Below are 19,859 nucleotides of genomic sequence, written 5' to 3'. Positions count from 1 at the left end.
GTGTGTGTGTGTGTGCGTGTGTGTGTGTGTGTGTGTGTGTGTGTGTGTGTGTGTGTGTGTGTGTGTGTGTGTTTTGCTGAATCACGGGACCACCAAACACCAGGCTGGTTTCCACGGGCAGCGTCAGTGTCCAATCATCACAAACACAATTAAAATGCAATCAAAACAAAAGAATAAATCTTAATGGTTCTATTTTTAAACTGAGGTCTGGTTCAGCCCCTGATTTGATTACAAGCAGCCACAACTGTGACAAGATTGTACCATGTGTCAATCAACATGCATACAAGGCTTCAGAATATTATGTACACACAAAGCCAAACTGAGTCAGAATTTAAGAAATGTGTTTTATTTACAATTCATTTTCTTTCAGGGTTCCTACAAACCCATAGATCCACCTGATGGAAAACATTTCCACATGTTGATGCATGTTGATCCTTTCATTTGCAAAAATAAAACAACATACTTTGTAATATTGTCATTGGTGAATTATATATATTATTACCTCTTACTTAATACATTCAGATTTTAAATAGCATTGTACATATAACATAACATAACATAACATAACATAACATAACATAACATAACATAACATAACATAACATAACATAACATAACATAACATACATTACACAAGTGTGCAAAGTTGTAGCAATACTGTTCCTTCACATGTAGATCTAATTGCAATCGTCAGTAGGGTGATTCATTGTTGAACTAAACAGCTCCAGGGAGATAGCTAAAGATAAAGTTAAAGCCCAAACAGGATGCTCTGTAGCCTGGCTCACTCTGGAGTGCTTTTTACTGTAACAACACTGACACCTGCTGACCAGAGGCACACACTGATCCTTTGGTTTGTACTTTTCCTTCTTTTGGATCACTCCATGCAGGGATTCCTGGATAAAGCTGCAGGAAATACAGTTTCAAATAAAAATACATATTTGTACACCCAACACATAAAGGCAACTCAAGGCAGGCATCAGCGGGGATATCCAGACCAGTCTGCTCTGATTGGTGACCGGCTCTGTTGTGATTGGTCAACTACTAACAGATCACAGTGTTTGAGCGCCAGCCAATAGAGTGGAGTTCCCTGGAGGGAACACAGTGAGAAGAAGTCCGTGCGCGCACACACACACCCACACACCTTCATAGGTCAGCTGCAGAACCTGCAGCAAAGACAGTTATATATTATTATACGTCACAAAGATTCCACTTTTATCTCCTCTCAATTCTATTGTAGTTAGCGGAGGAGATTGAAGGCTTTGTCTTAACCATTTCAGTCAGCTCTCAATTAATTTGGTGTTTCCTAGATCAACACACACAGAAAAAGGCTTCGTCTCAGAGCTGGTGATTCGTCTGAGATCATGTCAAGCATCAATTTAGAATAAGAAGGATATTACAGATGTTTCAACTGTAATCTGGAGCCTGCTCCGAAGCATGATGGGGTAAAGGATGTTGTGGGATGTGTCTCTTCACCAGGGACTGGGGGTCAGGATCGAAGGGAAAAGGATTCTGACCCCCAGATCCTTGAGGAAAACCTGTGTCCTCCTGTTATGGAGTCTCAGATTCAGAAAGGCTCCTTTTACTCTTTATCTTTGGTTCATTTTGAAGGTTATTCAAAAGGTTTTTCAACTCGTTTTTTTTACCATCATTGTAACTATAGATACAGCTCCAAAAGCTTAAGGACTAAACTTTCTATGGTTCAATAATTATTTCATCATTTAGGTTTAATTATTAATTTATAACATTTTACATTTTAGTTATAGTACACATTTGAAGATGACCAAAACGTATTTTCTTGTGAAACCTAACGTGATCTATGTTTTTATTTTGTATAGTTGGGTAAACTTACTGCGCTTTCTGATGAACTTTATAAGTACAAGCAGAGCAACAACTGCAGCAGCCAAAATGAATCCACCAAAGAACCATCCCGTGACTTCCGCTTTGCTGAATGTTTTCTCAAACAGTTTCTCTGAAACACAAAAACAAATGTGAGAAAATAATTCTGTATCATGAACATAAAGTGCAGAGCCAATGTGAAGTCATTACTTGTTTAGACTTCACGACCACGTGTGTTGTTGTTCAATCAGTTAGAACTCGGCACAGTAAAACGCCTAATTTAGGCCCCAAGCGACTTTTAAATTCAGAAGTTGTGTCCCTTCAAAAAGATCAAGATGACCCTCCTTAAATCTATGAACATTTAAATTCCATCACATGAACATCTCAGGTTATTTTGAGACTAAAAGCTTGTCTCACCTGACACGGTGATGTCAGCTTGGATCCGGTGGCCGATCAGCTGCTGAGTGGCGACGCAGTGGAAGCGGTTGGTTGGAGTCTTGCTCACAGTGGTTCGGATGGTAACGGTATAGCGGCCTCCTCTCTTTGATACCTGTGAATCCTCAGTAGGAAGGATGTTCCCATCACCGTCATGCCACTCTACTCTAGGCTCCGGGAAAGCACCTCGAACGTCACATTTCAGCAGCACGCCGTCCTTTGTGACGTCAACTATCGAGGCGCAGGGCTCTGGAGCGGCCCCTGTGGACACACGATTAAAACCATCATGACTCGGTACTCGACTTGCTAAGTCTTTAGGGGTTCATGTGAGTCCAGCTGCCAGCCTCGTGACCCCGGGGATGTTGAGTATCCCAAAGTGTTATGATAGAAATGTATAGTAAGGGTCCCAGCACATAGAAACTGCCGGATCCTAACATGCATGTGTTGGGCAATTTAGCATGAGTAGCATTAATTAGCATTATAGCCTATGCAGACAATAGTGTGGCTTGGCCGATTTAGACATTTCCAGAGTCTTTTTTTTTTTTTGAGGGTGCTGAATCCATTTCTGACTTTTTCAGGATCAGAATTGGCAGATTTAACTATAAATTGTCCATATTTGTGCTCCCGGTGGACTTCAAAGCCCTGGTCACTGATCCCTGAATCTGTAATGTGTGTGCTAATGATTTGACGCTCTCTGTGTGGCCATTATCCAAAGAAATCTTCATCACACTACCCATCCTTTTCCTTTGTTTGGGGGATCAATGACCCCTGGAGGTTATATCAGCATTGTGTGACCAGTCAGTGACACTGGGATTAATTCTGAATCTAAATAAGATGTGAGGTTTAGCACACAGATATCAGGGACAGATGATCAGGACTCACCGGCAGTTTCCCCGTGTTTGTTCTCCAATTTCAAGCACGGTGAATCACAGCCTAATGGGAAATAAACATAGGTTTTACTTTGTGTCTGCTTGAAGTAATCAGCATGCCGAACACCTTATACAGGTAACAGAGGCTGAGAGTAAGTATGGGATTCAGATTCAGATCAAATTGTATTAATAAAAGGGGAGTCCGCTTCACTTTTAGAGTAAGCTGTGGCCCTTCCTCTGTGGTAAAGCTCATAGTTACGGCTGCTTAAGGACAGGCTAGGAAAAAGAGTGATGGTATAGTTTACCTGTGTTATTAAAGTACTCACCAACAAGGAGCTGAATGCAGAATTCTTGACGAGGCTGCAGACGTGGAAACACACAGGTGTAGTTTCCACTGTCGATCACCTTCGTCTTCCTGATGATGATGGAGGCGTTCCCATGTTTCAGTTCAGTTTGAAAGTGTGAGACTCGTCCTTTAAACTGATCACTCTGACCTGCATAACTTGCATAATAAACAGCAGAATCATACATGAACACCTCGTGCAGAGTCTCTCCTCCCTGACCGACCTTCTTCCAGTCAAACAGTTTATCTTGGAGGTTCACTCTGGTGCTGGGGGAGCAGGGTAACACAGCATCTCTCCCCTCTTTAACCACCACTCTGGCGACAGCTGTAAGAAGAGAAGATTTTATTGATGTTTGAATTGAAGAAGTATAATATCAATATACTTAAACCTGAACTCGCTCTCTGCAATGTATTGTTATTGTCTTGATAAACTGCAGAGCCGCAGGACTTCTGATATCTATAAACACAATATATTATACAGTGGGGCAAAAAAGTATTTAGGCAGCCACCAATTGTGCAAGTTCTCCCATTTAAAAAGATGAGAGAGGCCTGTAATTTTTATCATAGGTATACCTCAACTATGAGAGACAAAATGAGAAAAAAAATCCAGGAAATCACATTGTAGGATTTTTAATGAATTAATTGGTAAATTCCTCGGTAAAATAAGTATTTGGTCACCTACAAACAAGCAAGATTTCTGGCTCTCACAGACCTGTAACTTCTTCTTTAAGAGGCTCCTCTGTCCTCCACTCGTTACCTGTATTAATGGCACCTTTTTGAACTCGTTATCAGTATAAAAGACACCTGTCCACAACCTCAAACAGTCATACTCCAAACTCCATTATGGCCAAGACCAAAGAGCTGTCAAAGGAGACCAGAGACAAAATTGTAGACCTGCACCAGGCTGGGAAAACTGAATCTGCAATAGGTAAGCAGCTTGCTGTGAAGAAATCAACTGTGGGAGCAATTATTAGAAAATGGAAGACATACAAGACCACTGCTAATCTCCCTCGATCTGGGGCTCCACGCAAGATCTCACCCCGTGGGGTCAAAATGATCACAAGAACGGTGAGCAAAAATCCCAGAACCACACGGGGGGACCTAGTGAATGACCTGCAGAGAGCTGGGACCAAAGTAACAGAGGCTACCATCAGTAACACACTACGCCGCCAGGGACTTCAATCCTGCAGTTCCAGACGTGTCCCCCTGCTTAAGCCAGTACATGTCCAGGCCCGTCTGAAGTTTGCTAGAGGGCATTTGGATGATCCAGAAGAGGATTGGGAGAATGTCATATGGTCAGATGAAACCAAAATAGAACTTTTTGGTAAAAACTCAACTCGTCGTGTTTGGAGGAGAAAGAATGCAGAGTTGCATCCAAAGAACACCATACCTACTGTGAAGCATGGGGGTGGAAACATCATGCTTTGGGGCTGTTTTTCTGCAAAGGGACCAGGACGACTGATCCGTGTAAAGGAAAGAATGAATGGGGCCATGTATCGTGAGATTTTGAGTGAAAACCTCCTTCCATCAGCAAGGGCACTGAAGATGAAGCGTGGCTGGGTCTTTCAGCATGACAATGATCCCAAACACACCGCCAGGGCAACGAAGGAGTGGTTTCGTAAGAAGCATTTCAAGGTCCTGGAGCGGCCTAGCCAGTCTCCAGATCTCAACCCCATAGAAAATCTTTGGAGGGAGTTGAAAGTCCGTGTTGCCCAGCGACAGCCCCAAAACATCACTGCTTTAGAGGAGATCTGCATGGAGGAATGGGCCAAAATACCAGCAATAGTGTGGAAACCTTGTGAAGACTTACAGAAAACGTTTGACCTCTGTCATTGCCAACAAAGGGTATATAACAAAGTATTGAGATGAACTTTTGTTATTGACCAAATACTTATTTTCCACAATCATTTGAAAATTAATTCTTTAAAAATCAGACAATGTGATTTCCTGGATTTTTTTTCTCATTTTGTCTCTCATAGTTGAGGTTTACCTATGATCAAAATTACAGGCCTCTCTCATCTTTTGAAATGGGAGAAGTTGCACAATTGGTGGCTGACTAAATACTTTTTTGCCCCACTGTATATATATTAAATACCGAGTTGGTGATCTGCTGTTAGATCCAATAGCAGGAGTCCCGTACTTCATTACAGCGTCACACTGCCCGGTACTCTCGTAGCCTACACCACGTGTAACTTGTAAGCTACGCATTCTGGTGCACAAGTACTAAGTTCTTGAGTAAAAGTAGAAGTACTCAGATCTTGTTCTTGAGTAAAGTAGAAGTACTCAGATCTTGAGTAAAAGTAGAAGTATTCAGATCTTGTACTTGAGTAAAAGTAGAAGTACTCAGATCTTGTACTTGAGTAAAAGTAGAAGTACTCAGATCTTGAGTAAAAGTAGAAGTACTCAGATCTTGTACTTGAGTAAAAGTAGAAGTACTCAGATTTTTGAGTAAAAGTAGAAGTACTCAGATTTTGAGTAAAAGTAGAAGTACTCAGATCTTGTACTTGAGTAAAAGTAGAAGTACTCAGATTTTGAGTAAAAGTAGAAGTACTCAGATCTTGTACTTGAGTAAAAGTAGAAGTACTCAGATCTTTTACTTGAGTAAAAGTAGAAGTACTCAGATCTTGTACTTGAGTAAAAGTAGAAGTACTCAGATCTTGTACTTGAGTAAAAGTAGAAGTACTCAGATTTTGAGTAAAAGTAGAAGTACTCAGATCTTGTACTTGAGTAAAAGTAGAAGTACTCAGATCTTGTACTTGAGTAAAAGTAGAAGTACTCAGATTTTGAGTAAAAGTAGAAGTACTCAGATCTTGTACTTGAGTAAAAGTAGAAGTACTCAGATTTTGAGTAAAAGTAGAAGTACTCAGATCTTGTACTTGAGTAAAAGTAGAAGTACTCAGATTTTGAGTAAAAGTAGAAGTACTCAGATCTTGTACTTGAGTAAAAGTAGAAGTACTCAGATTTTGAGTAAAAGTAGAAGTACTCAGATCTTGTACTTGAGTAAAAGTAGAAGTACTCAGATTTTGAGTAAAAGTAGAAGTACTCAGATTTTGAGTAAAAGTAGAAGTACTCAGATCTTGTACTTGAGTAAAAGTAGAAGTACTCAGATCTTGTACTTGAGTAAAAGTAGAAGTACTCAGATCTTGTACTTGAGTAAAAGTAGAAGTACTCAGATTTTGAGTAAAAGTAGAAGTACTCAGATCTTGTACTTGAGTAAAAGTAGAAGTACTCAGATCTTGTACTTGAGTAAAAGTAGAAGTACTCAGATTTTGAGTAAAAGTAGAAGTACTCAGATCTTGTACTTGAGTAAAAGTAGAAGTACTCAGATTTTGAGTAAAAGTAGAAGTACTCAGATCTTGTACTTGAGTAAAAGTAGAAGTACTCAGATTTTGAGTAAAAGTAGAAGTACTCAGATCTTGTACTTGAGTAAAAGTAGAAGTACTCAGATTTTGAGTAAAAGTAGAAGTACTCAGATCTTGTACTTGAGTAAAAGTAGAAGACTTTCAATCTGTACTGAGTAAAGTAGAAGATCAGGTCTTTACTTGATAAAGAAAATACTCGGTTTTTGTACTTAGTAAAAGTAGAAGAACCGGGGTCTTGTACTTGAGAAAAAGAGAAACTCAGGTCTTGTACTTGGTAAAATAAAAGAAAACTCAGGTCTTGTACTCTTATTTTGTTTTCACTTCTCTAAATCGTTTAGTCCCAAACATTTAATGAGCTACACCCAAAACCCAGTGCCTGGTAAAGAAGAGTTGGGGGCCGGGGGAAGGTTGTTAAAAATAGTGGGGGAAAGAAATTAATAAAGGGGGGGGCGGAATTAGGGGGGGGGGAATGAAAAAATGTTTAAAAGGGTTTTTGAATGAGAAAATATAGTTTTTTTTAAATTTTTAAGAAAATTAATATTTAAAATTGATATAATTGTTTATAAAAATTGGTTAAGGGGTTTAAGGTTTTTTTGGATTGGGGTGGGGAAAGTTGAATGAAATTTATTGGTGTAAAAATTTTATGGGAAAAAGAAAAAATAAATAGTAAAAAAGGGGGGAAAAAATTTAAAATAAAAGTTTGGGATGTAAATATTACTATGTGGAAATAATTGGTATTAAAAATTTAACCTGTTGTAAAGAGGTATGGAATGAATATTAGTATAGCAGATTTATGGCAGATATGTATAATATAAGAAATGTAAACCCCTTTTAAACATTGTCTGCTGTGCATTTGACCAATAACACTTTGAAACCTTGACATTTCTTAAAGTTGTATTTCGAGTCAAAGCTTAAAGTTTGCAGTTTACACAGGAGGAATTAGCTTTGGTATAAATGGGCATACAAAGACATAACAATACGTTTATGTGCAAAAAGAAGTACTATTAAACACATTTTAAAGACTATTGTAAGAAACTAAAGATCCTACAAATATGCAATAATGAAGATAAGGGTTATGATAGGCCTGCACATAAAGATGATGAGGATGAATAATCCTAATAATAACAATATAATCCTTACCGTCTTGTCCATGTGCAATCAAGGACAAAGTCAGGATGAGAGGGATGAATACAGACATGAACTCCGGGATCTGATGCGGCATCATTGTCATCTCGTGCCACAAAGCCTACGGGGAACCACGGAGCCTCACGGAGACTCACCGGCTAAAATCCTTCAGTGTTAAAGGACGCACCTTACGTCCGTCCGTTCAAAGTACGAGGAAGAAGTGTTGCAGAGGGGAGGGGCTTCACTGGGAGATGAGTGTGAGCTCAGACAGAGGCGGGCTAAATTACTTTTGAGGAAGAATTATGACTACGAGACAAGTAATGCAAAATGACTTAAAATAAAACAAATACATGTTTAAGATGTACTCGGGTCTTGTACTTGAGTAAAGTAGAAGTACTCGGGTCTTGTACTTGAGTGAAGTAGAAGTACTCAGGTCTTGTACTTGAGTAAAGTAGAAGTACTCAGGTCTTGTACTTGAGTGAAGTAGAAGTACTCGGGTCTTGTACTTGAGTAAAGTAGAAGTACTCAGAGCTGGTACTTGAGTAAAGTAGAAGTACTCAGGTCTTGTACTTGAGTGAAGTAGAAGTACTCGGGTCTTGTACTTGAGTGAAGTAGAAGTACTCAGGTCTTGTACTTGAGTAAAGTAGAAGTACTCAGAGCTGGTACTTGAGTAAAGTAGAAGTACTCAGGTCTTGTACTTGAGTGAAGTAGAAGTACTCGGGTCTTGTACTTGAGTGAAGTAGAAGTACTCAGGTCTTGTACTTGAGTAAAGTAGAAGTACTCAGAGCTGGTACTTGAGTAAAGTAGAAGTACTCAGGTCTTGTACTTGAGTGAAGTAGAAGTACTCGGTTCTTGTACTTGAGTGAAGTAGAAGTACTCAGGTCTTGTACTTGAGTAAAGTAGAAGTACTCAGAGCTGGTACTTGAGTAAAGTAGAAGTACTCAGGTCTTGTACTTGAGTGAAGTAGAAGTACTCAGATCTTGTACTTGAGTAAAGTAGAAGTACTCAGGTCTTGTACTTGAGTAAAAGTAGAAGTACTCAGATCTTGTACTTGAGGAAAGTAGAAGTACTCAGGTCTTGTACTTGAGTAAAGTAGAAGTACTCAAGTCTTGTACTTGAGTAAAAGTAGAAGTACTCAGATCTTGTGCTTGAGTAAAGTAGAAGTACTCAGGTCTTGTACTTGAGTAAAAGTAGAAGTACTCAGGTCTTGTACTTGAGTAAAAGTAGAAGTACTCAGATCTTGTACTTGAGTAAAGTAGTACTCAGGTCTTGTACTTGAGTAAAAGTAGAAGTACTCAGATCTTGTACTTGAGTAAAAGTAGAAGTACTCAGGTCTTGTACTTGAGTAAAAGTAGAAGTACTCAGATCTTGTACTTGAGTAAAGTAGAAGTACTCAGGTCTTGTACTTGAGTAAAGTAGAAGTACTCAGGTCTTGTACTTGAGTAAAAGTAGAAGTACTCAGGTCTTGTACTTGAGTAAAAGTAGAAGTACTCAGGTCTTGTACTTGAGTAAAAGTAGAAGTACTCAGGTCTTGTACTCTGGTAGTTCACTTCTCTATAATCTGTTGTAGTCCCAAATACATTTCATGAAGCTACAGCTCAACAGTGACGCTGGATGCATGAGAGCAGTGTGACAGCGGAGTGAAGGTGTGGACGGCACGGGGGAGTTTTATACAGAGGCATCTGGGTGTCAAATCAGTGACGGAATCCCAGCAAGTAACGTAAAGGGGGAGGCGCAGGAACTGACCGGGAGTGTGGGGAAACCTTGACCCACAGTAACCTCGGATTTATAGAAACCATCTTCCGAACTGCACGAAAATGTGCATATCGTTTCATTTCTTACACATCTGTTTACAGTACACACATCTATATATTATACACATCTGCCATATACATCTGTTATACGTAATATAGGTTTCAAGGTTTCAAGGTTTTATTGGTCATATGCACAGCAGATACAACGTATATGTTGGCAATGAAAATCTTATGTCGCGTGCTCCTCCAACAACTCCACATACATGGTGCAAATAAGATAAATAAAATAGTGCAAAAAGAGAGAAGAATATTTACAATATCAACAATAAAGATTTGAGGATGTGAAATATATACATATGTGGAATACATTGAGAGTATTTAAACACTTAACACTGTTGAATGAAGAGGTATGGGCAGATGCATATATTATGTATAGCAGATGTATATGGCAGATATGTATAATATATAGATATGTGAAACATATACGATGTGTCTGCTGTGCATTTGACCAATAACACTTTGAAACCTTGACATTTCTTAAAGTTGTATTTCGAGTCAAAGCTTAAAGTTTGCAGTTTACACAGGAGGAATTAGCTTTGGTATAAATGGGCATACAAAGACATAACAATACGTTTATGTGCAAAAAGAAGTACTATTAAACACATTTTAAAGACTATTGTAAGAAACTAAAGATCCTACAAATATGCAATAATGAAGATAAGGGTTATGATAGGCCTGCACATAAAGATGATGAGGATGAATAATCCTAATAATAACAATATAATCCTTACCGTCTTGTCCATGTGCAATCAAGGACAAAGTCAGGATGAGAGGGATGAATACAGACATGAACTCCGGGATCTGATGCGGCATCATTGTCATCTCGTGCCACAAAGCCTACGGGGAACCACGGAGAGTCACGGGGACTCACCGGCTAAAATCCTTCAGTGTTAAAGGACGCACCTTACGTCCGTCGGTTCAAAGTATGAGGAAGAAGTGTTGCAGAGGGGAGGGGCTTCACTGGGAGATGAGTGTGGGCTCAGACAGAGGCGGGCTAAATTACTTTTGAGGAAGAATTATGACTACGAGACAAGTAATGCAAAATGACTTAAAATAAAACAAATACATGTTTAAGATGCTAAACATGTACATTTATACATAATTATATTTGTGAATACAAAACTAGTTTTGGTTTGTCTTCTTATTCATGTTTTTAATTGTGCTACTATATTGTTTTAATTCTGGGTAAAATGTTTCAAACTTAGGTTTTGAGTCTCCTTTCTATAATACTAAAATTGCCCCAAAATAAGTTTAACTGCACAAACAAAGTGGGTATGTTTATATGCAAAAGAACAAACGATATAGCACACTGTAGGAAAGGGAAAACCCCCCAAAAGTACATTATGCTATCTTTAATAATAAGGATTCATAAAGCAAAAAGGGAGAAAACAACACAGAATAGCTGAAAAATATCATTTTAATAGAAACCCACAGACAAAGACACAGATTTGAAATACAGAACTTATAATAAATCATATATAAATCAAACCATACGAACAGGAAACATGTTGAAGACTTTCCATGAGTTATGCTGCACAACGTGTGTGAGTGAAGGGTCTTAAAGGTCCCATATTGAGGCAGGTTTTACTGATCATAGTTCCATTGTTGAGGTGTACTAGCATTACATTGTTCAATGTTCCAAAATCACATTGGTTTTCTCATACAGCATCTCTGTGTAGTATCTCTATTCACTCTCTGTCCTAACGCCTTGTTGGAGCTCCTGCCCCCCCCCCCCATGAGCCCAGTGTGTTCTGATTGGTCCCTGTCAAACAGAGTGCGTTCCCAGCCTTCCCATTACAACTGAGCATCAGTCTGTTACAGTGACGGCGGTACAGCCATATATGTTTGAACCGTTGTCCGATCCTGAAAAGCACACAGACCAACGTGATGGACCTGATCCACCGTACCAGTAGGGACTGGAGCAGGCGGTTTCACAGTGGAACGTTTTTATTTTGTGTCGCTCTTACATTTCAGATGTTAGAGCTGCAACAGAGTAGGAACGGCCTCGTCCTTCAGTACTGCACGCTTTGCATATCGGCATCAACCTGTGCAAGGTTTCTGAAGTACCTCGAACCGTTGAAGGAACAGAGTTCAAATACATTTCAACCACTGAGTTCTGCGTGGTTCTGCTTTCGCTAAGGCAAACAGATGACATGTCCCCTCACATTTCAGGCCACAGTACTTCCTCACATTTCAGCCTTCCAACAGAAGATGCTCGGCTGGCAGAGGGTGTGCCTGTTGGTCTACAGCTATGGGCGTGCCATCTTGCCGATTGGTCTCCAGATTTAGTGACGTCAAAAGCCCCCGGAAGAAAAAAGGAAAAGGAAAAATCTCCAACGAGGCGTTTGAGGGCAGCGTGGACACGTCTGTTCTGCTTCAGAGTGTTACTCTCTACAGGGTGTGCTTTGAGGGTTTGTGACTCTGCAGACCGGTTACAGACAGAGAAAGCTACATAACAGAGAGGACGGGTTATAACCGGAGAAGCACTAGAGGGGACCTTTAACCTTTAAGGCACCACACTCAGACAGAGTGATACAACTACAAAGAAACGCCTGCTAAGTATTCACTCTTCATTCAGTATGAAATACTATATACGTGGAAGGTCATTTTAACAAGGAGAGTTTCTCTGCATCCATAGGTTTGTGGTTGAGTTGAAATCTGTAGATAAATAGTTAAACTGACATAAGCAGCTATTTTTACTCAATCGTTTGTAGTTTTAGGTTAAATTTGCCTCCCAAATGTAGAACTTCTCGAATGTTTGAGTCACGATGATAAACTGAATATATGCACAATTTATTTAATGTATTGGACAAAATAAACTCAATTCAGTGTTTTTATTTAGTGTGTAGGTTTAGAAAAAGGTAACAGACGGTATGTTCTGATTCCAGATTCTTAAATGTGAATATGTTCTGGTGTCTTTACTCTAAGACAGCAAACTGAGTATCTTTGGGGAAAACTGACATTTAAAGAAAAACAAATGATAGAATTTTGCTGACTGTTTAAAGGGACGTCCGGATACATTTCAGTGTACGGAAACGACTAAACCTTATCCTTATTCTTCACTAATTGTAAAATATTTGGTCTTGTTTTTAGGGTTTCTTCTTTATTGTAATATCGATTTTATTTGTGAATGTCTGATTAGTGTTTGCACTTTTTTAAACGTGTTTATGCATCCCTCACAAATAAAGCTCTCTATGGACAGTTTATCATCTTTATTATTTGTAGAGCAAATCAAAAAATAGAATGGTTGCAGCCTTACTACAAAAGTGCTGTGTGTGTGAAGCCTGAAAACAAATCAAAATACTGTTCAAGTTTAAAAAATGAACTCTTTTCTCACTTTTGATTTTGACTTTGGTTTGAAGCTACAGTGAGCAGCTGATTGAATGAGCTTTATCTATACTCAAACTCAGGACTCTTATTTTGAAAAACAACTCGAGTGGTGTTCCTCCTGCAGTTTGCCTTCTTTACTTAATGACTGATTTTAGTTTTTACTATTACGTGTTTTTTTAGCGCTTAATAAAATATAAAAAGGAACATTTTTCAAAGCGTTTTTCTTTTAAGTGAATAAAAGAAAACCTTATTTTGTATTATATTGAGCAGAAATAAGTTGTGAATTACCGGCAAATGTTTTTAAAGAAACCAAAACCTTTTTTTTGGGGATCAAACGTAAATAAAAAAGGTGCATAAAAGTAGTAAAAAAATCTAAATTAAATCAGAGAAAATGTTCTTTATAGCTGAAATCAACATGATCTCAACCACGTTATCGTCAGTCATTTATATTATTACCTTTACAACATTTTCAATGGAAAAAATATACACTTTCTCTTTCGTTTTGTGAAGTATAAAACCTTTCCAGAGTAAAAAAGGTTATTAAAGCAGGTACAGTTGACATGAGTGGAAAATAGAAAAATAAAGCACCTTAGATTCATAAAGCCCATAATATACAAACACGGAGGCTGATGTACAGAGGAGCAAACATGCGACAGTGTAAAATCAAACACCTTACCAACAGAAACGTGTGGATTTTCCCCGTTACACATCATTTAAAACAAATACAAAGGCTGTTTAGCTCGTGTGTTAGCAGAGAGGCTAACAGGAAGGGACTGTAGTGGTTCTTGCTCTACAGGAGTGAGAAGAAACTCACTTTACATCCATTACTCTGTCTTTAAATCTTCAATTACTGCCTCTAATCTTGCCTTCCTTCCACACGTTTTAAAATATCTCCTCTTCCTCTGTGTGTGTGCCGTTCCTCTTGAGCTAAATAAGTTTGAAAAATGGTCATATTTAAAGTCGAGTTTGGTTGAATAAGCCTGAAATAGATTTACAATATTTACCGTCATACAGTATGTTGTAATTACAGATGATTGTAAATGATCCCAGGTAAATGGACCCAGGTGTGTTTGAGGTGTCTGCGTTACACCATCTGACCGCCAGAGGGCGCTGACGGGTCTCAGTATAAACCAGCATAAAGAGAATGTTTGTTAGTTGTTTTAAAAAGGCAGGATGAGTGGGATTTCCATTAAAAAAAAAACATTTATGGACCCAAATTAAATCTGCAATTATAAGCCAATCAACCAAAAATAATTGTTAACTGTTTTGAAAATCTTACGTAATTATTTTGTGACAAAAACAAAAGATAGAAATGGATTTTCTCAGCCTCTCACATTTGGAGATGTCCTTTTCTTCTACATTTTAGATTCAATTGAATACCTTTTGGTCTAGGACGTCAGATTGGACTTTAAGAAACTAGGATTTTAACACGCTATTAATTAATTGATGTTATAACGGGGCCAACAGACGAGCTCCACTCATCGTGCCTTTAAGTAACAACAGTGTTGCGCAATATATGGACACCAGAGCTTTGTTATACATACAGTGTCATCGTCCAAAATCCAGAACAGTCAGATCCTTTAACCTTTTCCATAGAGATGTGTGTGTATGAAGCTTTTTAACACCTAATCAAAGTAGGCGATGGACACTTCACTTTGCACAGAGGAGGATTAGGGCCACAGAGGTTTTAAAAAGTGTGTTAATATGCTGTTGGTAAATTACGTTAAAAAATAAAGGCCTTCTATGTTAATAAATTATAAAATCTATGTATTTATTATTATCTTAAGTGGTTTTTTTTGTCCCGTGGACTAAAGGGAAACATTAAAACATATAAAGTGATGCTGGGGTTCACGACCTCCAGGAACTAATGCCAACACGTCAAATTGTGCGTAAATGCAGGTTTTTCAAACAGTGGTAAACACGCTAAAAACAGGCGATGGGCTTTTTCTCATAGCAGGTAGACGTTTGGCTTTAGGTGGGTTTTTTTTAGTGTTTCTCAGACTACACAAATATAAATTATAAATACCAAATTTCATCAGTTTTTGGGTTTTGTCCAGTGGGTAAAGTAGAGCCTTCCAACACATGAAGTGATAAAGCGCTCCTGTCCTTCCCTCCAGAGTCCAACCCACATCTGACCGACCGTTTCTCAGAGCAGACTTTCTCATTTTCCCCAAACCAGTGCAAGTCCGTCGTAAAATCGTCTTAGCAGCGATTTCTGTTTTAGTTTTAGATTTGAAATCTGTTTCCGTCCCGCGCTACGACTCCCGGACCTCTGTTTCCGTCCCGTGCTACGACTCCCGGACCTCTGTTTCCGTCCCGTGCTACGACTCCCGGACCTCTGTTTCTGCCTGCTGTCTGTCTATGAATCTGTCCTTCATCAGGTATTTGTCCCCCTCCCCCTGCTGTCTCTTTGCCAAGTCGCTCGCGATGGCCAGCGCTCCCCCCTTCAGGAAGCGGACAAAGTTCTCCCCGACTAGCGGGCCCATGGCGTACAACCCGGGCCCCTCCGCCGCCAGCACCTTGTTGGTGAACGGGTCCACGTCCACGGGGTTCCTGCGGCAAGTGATGGGCTCCTCCGGGTTGACCCCCAGCGCCCGGCCGTTGTCCCCCAGGAAGGAGAGGTTGGGGTGGGCTCCGATCAGAACCAGCGCTTTGGAGATCTGCAGCACCGTGCGCTCGCCCGAGTCCGACTCCAGGACGCACTTCCTGTCGGGTCGGAACGCCACCACCCGGTAGCGCGGGAAGCTGAGGTACCCCGAGTAGGAGGAGGAAGGGGAGGCGGGGGGGAAGGAGGAGGACGAGGACGAGGAGGAGGGAGGGGTCTGCAGGGTGTGGCCGTGGCTCTGCGGGGGAGGGGCGGGCTGGTACTGCTGCTGAGTCATCATCTGGTGAACCTGCAGGAGGAGACAGGAAGTCAGTGTCAGACGTATTCACCGCACAGGTAACCTCTGCCAATTCTGTTGATGATGTTTGGACCTTCCTCTTTGGTACTCGGGGTAGAACAACTCATCTCATTCTCTGCTGTTAGATTCTCATATTAAATCAAACATTCATAAAAAGCGAGAGATCTCTCCCTGCCCTCTCAACATCTGCACCAGCTGTCTGGTCAGGGCATGTGGAGGTCTGAGTGAGGTACCTTGTGGTACTCCGGGTAGAGCAGTTTGGGCAGCTGGTTGAAGATGAGCCCCGGGTCGTTGACGGAGCGTCTGAAGGCGTGGTACACCGGCGTGTTCAGGTGATGGGCGGCCAGGACCGCGTCCGCCGCCGTAAGCCCCGCCCCCACCACCAGCACGGGGTCCGCCGATTGGTCGAGCTCCCCGCGGGAGATGGCGGCCTCCAGCTCCCAGAAGGAGTGGCAGACGTGGGGCAGCGACTCTCCCTCCACCCCCAGCCGGGCCGGGATGTCGTGGGTTCCCGTCGCCAGAACCACGTTATGAGCCAGCAGCGAGAACGGGACCTCGTCGGATACAGAGGAACCATCTGACAGGAAGTGGAGGGAGGACACAGGAAGTGGAAGGTTAATACTAGAAACTTTATAACCCATATGCAGCAGCACGAACAATTTAGGCTTTTACTTCTGGTGTGTTCCTCCCGAAGATTTAAATAAATATATAAAATAATAATAAGAAATAAAATAATACAAACAAAATAAGATAATAAGAAAATAAGAAATAAATGTTATTACTGAAAATAATTTAATAAATAAACTTTAAATTTAATTTAAAAAAATGTAATAATTTAATTGTATTATTATTTTTTCCCAAATTGGCGCCAATAAATTAAATAATAATAACTAAAAACATTGGCATTTTATAACAAACTGGCCTCAAAAGATTATAATTCTTTAAATAAATGCATATTTGTTATTAAAATATTTAATGGAATTAATGTGCACTGTCCCTTTTCAAATAAACAAATAAATAAATAATATATTTAGTATTTCTTTAGGGGTGTTTTATTATCATTGAAATCAAACAGTGTAAAATATAAATCAAACCAAATGTTTTGTTTTCATCTTTCTTTAATTCAAATCATGCCATGATGCTGAGCAAAGGAAAATATTTATATAGCCTAATTTAAAGACTTGATAGGAAGGGGCTGGATACAGAAAATAGCTAAAAAATAAGTGAATATTTGATGTCTAAAAACTACAAATATTATAAATATCTTGAGTATTTTGAAGACAGATCGCAGCGTGTTTTATTACAGTTAGAAACGGTACCTCCGAGCTCCTCTCCCTCGCGCCGCTGCAGTCCCGTTACCCTCCAGCAGGGCGGCGTTCCGTCCTGGTTGCCAGGCTGCCTGGTTACCGAGGTAACGGTCGTCCCAGAGGCAAAGTTCTGCTCCAGGGACATCTGGGAAACGTAGTGCTGGTAGTAGGAGGCGATCTCTGCGGGGGTGGCGCGGTCATTTCGGACGTTTCTGTAAATAAACGAGGAAATATAATTAATAATGCATCATTGATACACACCGGCTTAATTCATATTTACTTGAATTTAAGAATAATTTAAAAGCTCATTTTAGGGAATACTCTAACTTAAAGTGTAAAAGGGTCGAACAGCAAGTATAGAGGATCCTGGAAGAAACACATTTGTAAAATTGTAAAAAGACCACTTTTCACAATTCAATTCAACACAAAACACCAATTTATTCAAGACCTGTTTTCTGTTGACGGGAGATGCATTTATTATTGTTATTATTAATAATAATAACAACAATAATAATAACAATAGATTTAATTTAAAGCGGCCTTTCCAGGGACGAAAGGCCGCTTTAAATTAGGTAAGGACTGACAAAAAATCTAACAACGTAAAGAAAATAAAAAAGTAGAATAAATTAATGGACTAAAACTCAATATCTGTTTATAGTACACATATCTATATATTAATACACATATCTATATATTAATACACATATCTATATATTAATACACATATCTATATATTAATACACATATCTATATATTAATACACATATCTATATATTAATACACATATCTATATATTAATACACATATCTATATATTAATACACATATCTATATATTAATACACATATCTATATATTAATACACATATCTATATATTAATACACATATCTGCCATATACATCTGCTATACATTATACATGCATCTGTCCATACCTCCTCATTCCACAGTGTAAAGTGTTTAAATACTCTCAATGTATTCCACATATGTATATATTTCACATCCTCAAATCTTTATTGTTGTTATTGTAAATATTCTTCTCTCTTTTTGCACTATTTTATTATCTTATCTGCACCATGTATGTTGAGTTGTTGGAGGAGCATGGGACATAAGATTTTCATTGCCAACATATACGCTGTATCTGCTGTGCATATGACCAATAAAACTTTGAAACCTTGAAACCTTGAAACCTCAATGCTCTGCCTCTCATGCCTCTTTATGCAGGCTTCAGTGTCAGGCAGTTTTCAAAAGGCACATTGAAGACTGTTATAGAGCTCAGCAACGCCGCCCCCTGCTGGTCAGAGCGGAGAACAGCAGCCAGAAAACTTCCTTAAATTTAGCCAGGAACAGAATTTAAAACTTGTACCAAGGTGAACACTGATGCATAAAGCTCCCAAATATGTTTAGGATTTTTAAGCCAATTATAGCACCTTAAAATCCAGCGAGGAGGGGGGGCCAACCTGCATTTACTAATACCTTCTGAGGCAAATTAATGGATAAATCAATATTCTATTCAATGACATGGCCTGGGTGTTCTGTAACAACCACTCAATACTCACACAGGAGTTATAGGCCTATGTCTATTTAAATCCCCCCCCCCATACACACACACACACACACACACACACACAGTTTCCTGTGCACAGACCTGCGTTTCTCCCTCATCCAGTCTTTGAGTTTGAGTCCAGGCAGCTCCATCCAGTTAGCCAGACTGAGCGTTAGCATTGAGCCCTCCATAGCCTGGAATGCAACACACACACACACCGTCAACATGATGTAAATGTCCCTTGCATCAGGCGCTCGGTGCAGTGTGTGTGAATAAGCAGCTGCATGAGGACACAAAGAGTATTTGCACACATTTCCATATCCTGCCGAGGCACCCTGTGTGATGGACAGACTCTGTTGTGTAACGACTTTTCAGCTCATCAGGAAATGTTATGAAAGATATTTCTGCCGTTCAAAAAGAAAGATATATTATTTATTTCATTTCATTACGTAGCTGAACGTACTGCACATCCCACACGGGAATAACAAACCTATTATCAGACATTATTTCACAAACATCTTCCTGTTCATGTAGAGAGAGATCATCAACACATGATTTAATTATTATTTCAAAGCAAAACTTCCCCTGTTTTCTTAAAGCAAGGAAACAATGCTTTAATTATTCGAAGCAAAACATTTTGATTTCATTATATTTGGGTTATTAAATCCATCAAATATTTGAATGCAGGACATTTTCCATCTTTTCTTTATTCAATTAGATTATTATGACACGCTTCTTCACTAAAATATATTCTGGAATAGTCCAAATGATAAATTTTTTCATGAATAATTAGTGTTACGTACATGCCAGGCCCCCCCCGGCGGACCCCTCCCAAGCACCAGATGGGGGATGGCTCTCTCCGGCTCGTATCTCCAGTCCAGCGGCGACGAGTGATCCAGACCGAAGTCGCTGTCGGGGAGCAGCAGCGAATCAAAGAGCACTGCCACCGGGTTAGAGGAGCGGCCCTCCAGACCCTCACACAGGTACTCCAG

General features: G+C 39.6%; 2 protein-coding genes across 3 annotated transcripts in view; both read right to left on the bottom strand.

Annotated features, from left to right (window-relative positions):
* Window positions 1–330: 330 nt before the first annotated feature.
* On the bottom strand, window positions 331–8,164 carry LOC134882982 (butyrophilin subfamily 2 member A2-like). 2 transcript variants are annotated; one of them, XM_063911046.1, is made up of 6 exons: window positions 7,986–8,164; window positions 3,467–3,808; window positions 3,154–3,204; window positions 2,254–2,532; window positions 1,850–1,969; window positions 331–1,163 (listed from the first exon to the last, which is right to left on the bottom strand). In XM_063911046.1, the coding sequence occupies exons 1-6, from the start codon at window positions 8,074–8,076 to the stop codon at window positions 1,144–1,146; spliced, it is 903 nt and encodes a 300-aa protein (XP_063767116.1). In that variant the 5' UTR covers window positions 8,077–8,164; the 3' UTR covers window positions 331–1,143. The 2 variants fall into 2 exon arrangements, with proteins under 2 accessions (XP_063767116.1, XP_063767117.1); XM_063911047.1 differs by lacking the exon at window positions 3,154–3,204.
* A 3,019-nt stretch (window positions 8,165–11,183) lies between these two features.
* Window positions 11,184–19,859, bottom strand: part of osgn1 (oxidative stress induced growth inhibitor 1) — a 17,325-nt gene continuing 8,649 nt past the window's right edge. The window contains exons 4-8 of the mRNA XM_063910811.1: window positions 19,671–19,859; window positions 18,970–19,061; window positions 17,337–17,536; window positions 16,251–16,594; window positions 11,184–16,008 (exon numbers count right to left, since the gene is read on the bottom strand). The exon at window positions 19,671–19,859 is cut by the window's right edge and continues 3 nt beyond it. Coding sequence (XP_063766881.1) covers window positions 15,436–16,008; window positions 16,251–16,594; window positions 17,337–17,536; window positions 18,970–19,061; window positions 19,671–19,859 — 1,398 coding nt within the window. The 3' untranslated portion in view covers window positions 11,184–15,435. The remainder of the gene's footprint in view (window positions 16,009–16,250; window positions 16,595–17,336; window positions 17,537–18,969; window positions 19,062–19,670) is intronic.

This window comes from Eleginops maclovinus, chromosome 20 (genome assembly GCF_036324505.1).
Source record: "Eleginops maclovinus isolate JMC-PN-2008 ecotype Puerto Natales chromosome 20, JC_Emac_rtc_rv5, whole genome shotgun sequence".
In the NCBI taxonomy this organism is placed as follows: Eukaryota; Metazoa; Chordata; class Actinopteri; order Perciformes; family Eleginopidae; genus Eleginops; species Eleginops maclovinus.
This window is presented reverse-complemented; position numbering and strand designations above follow the sequence as displayed.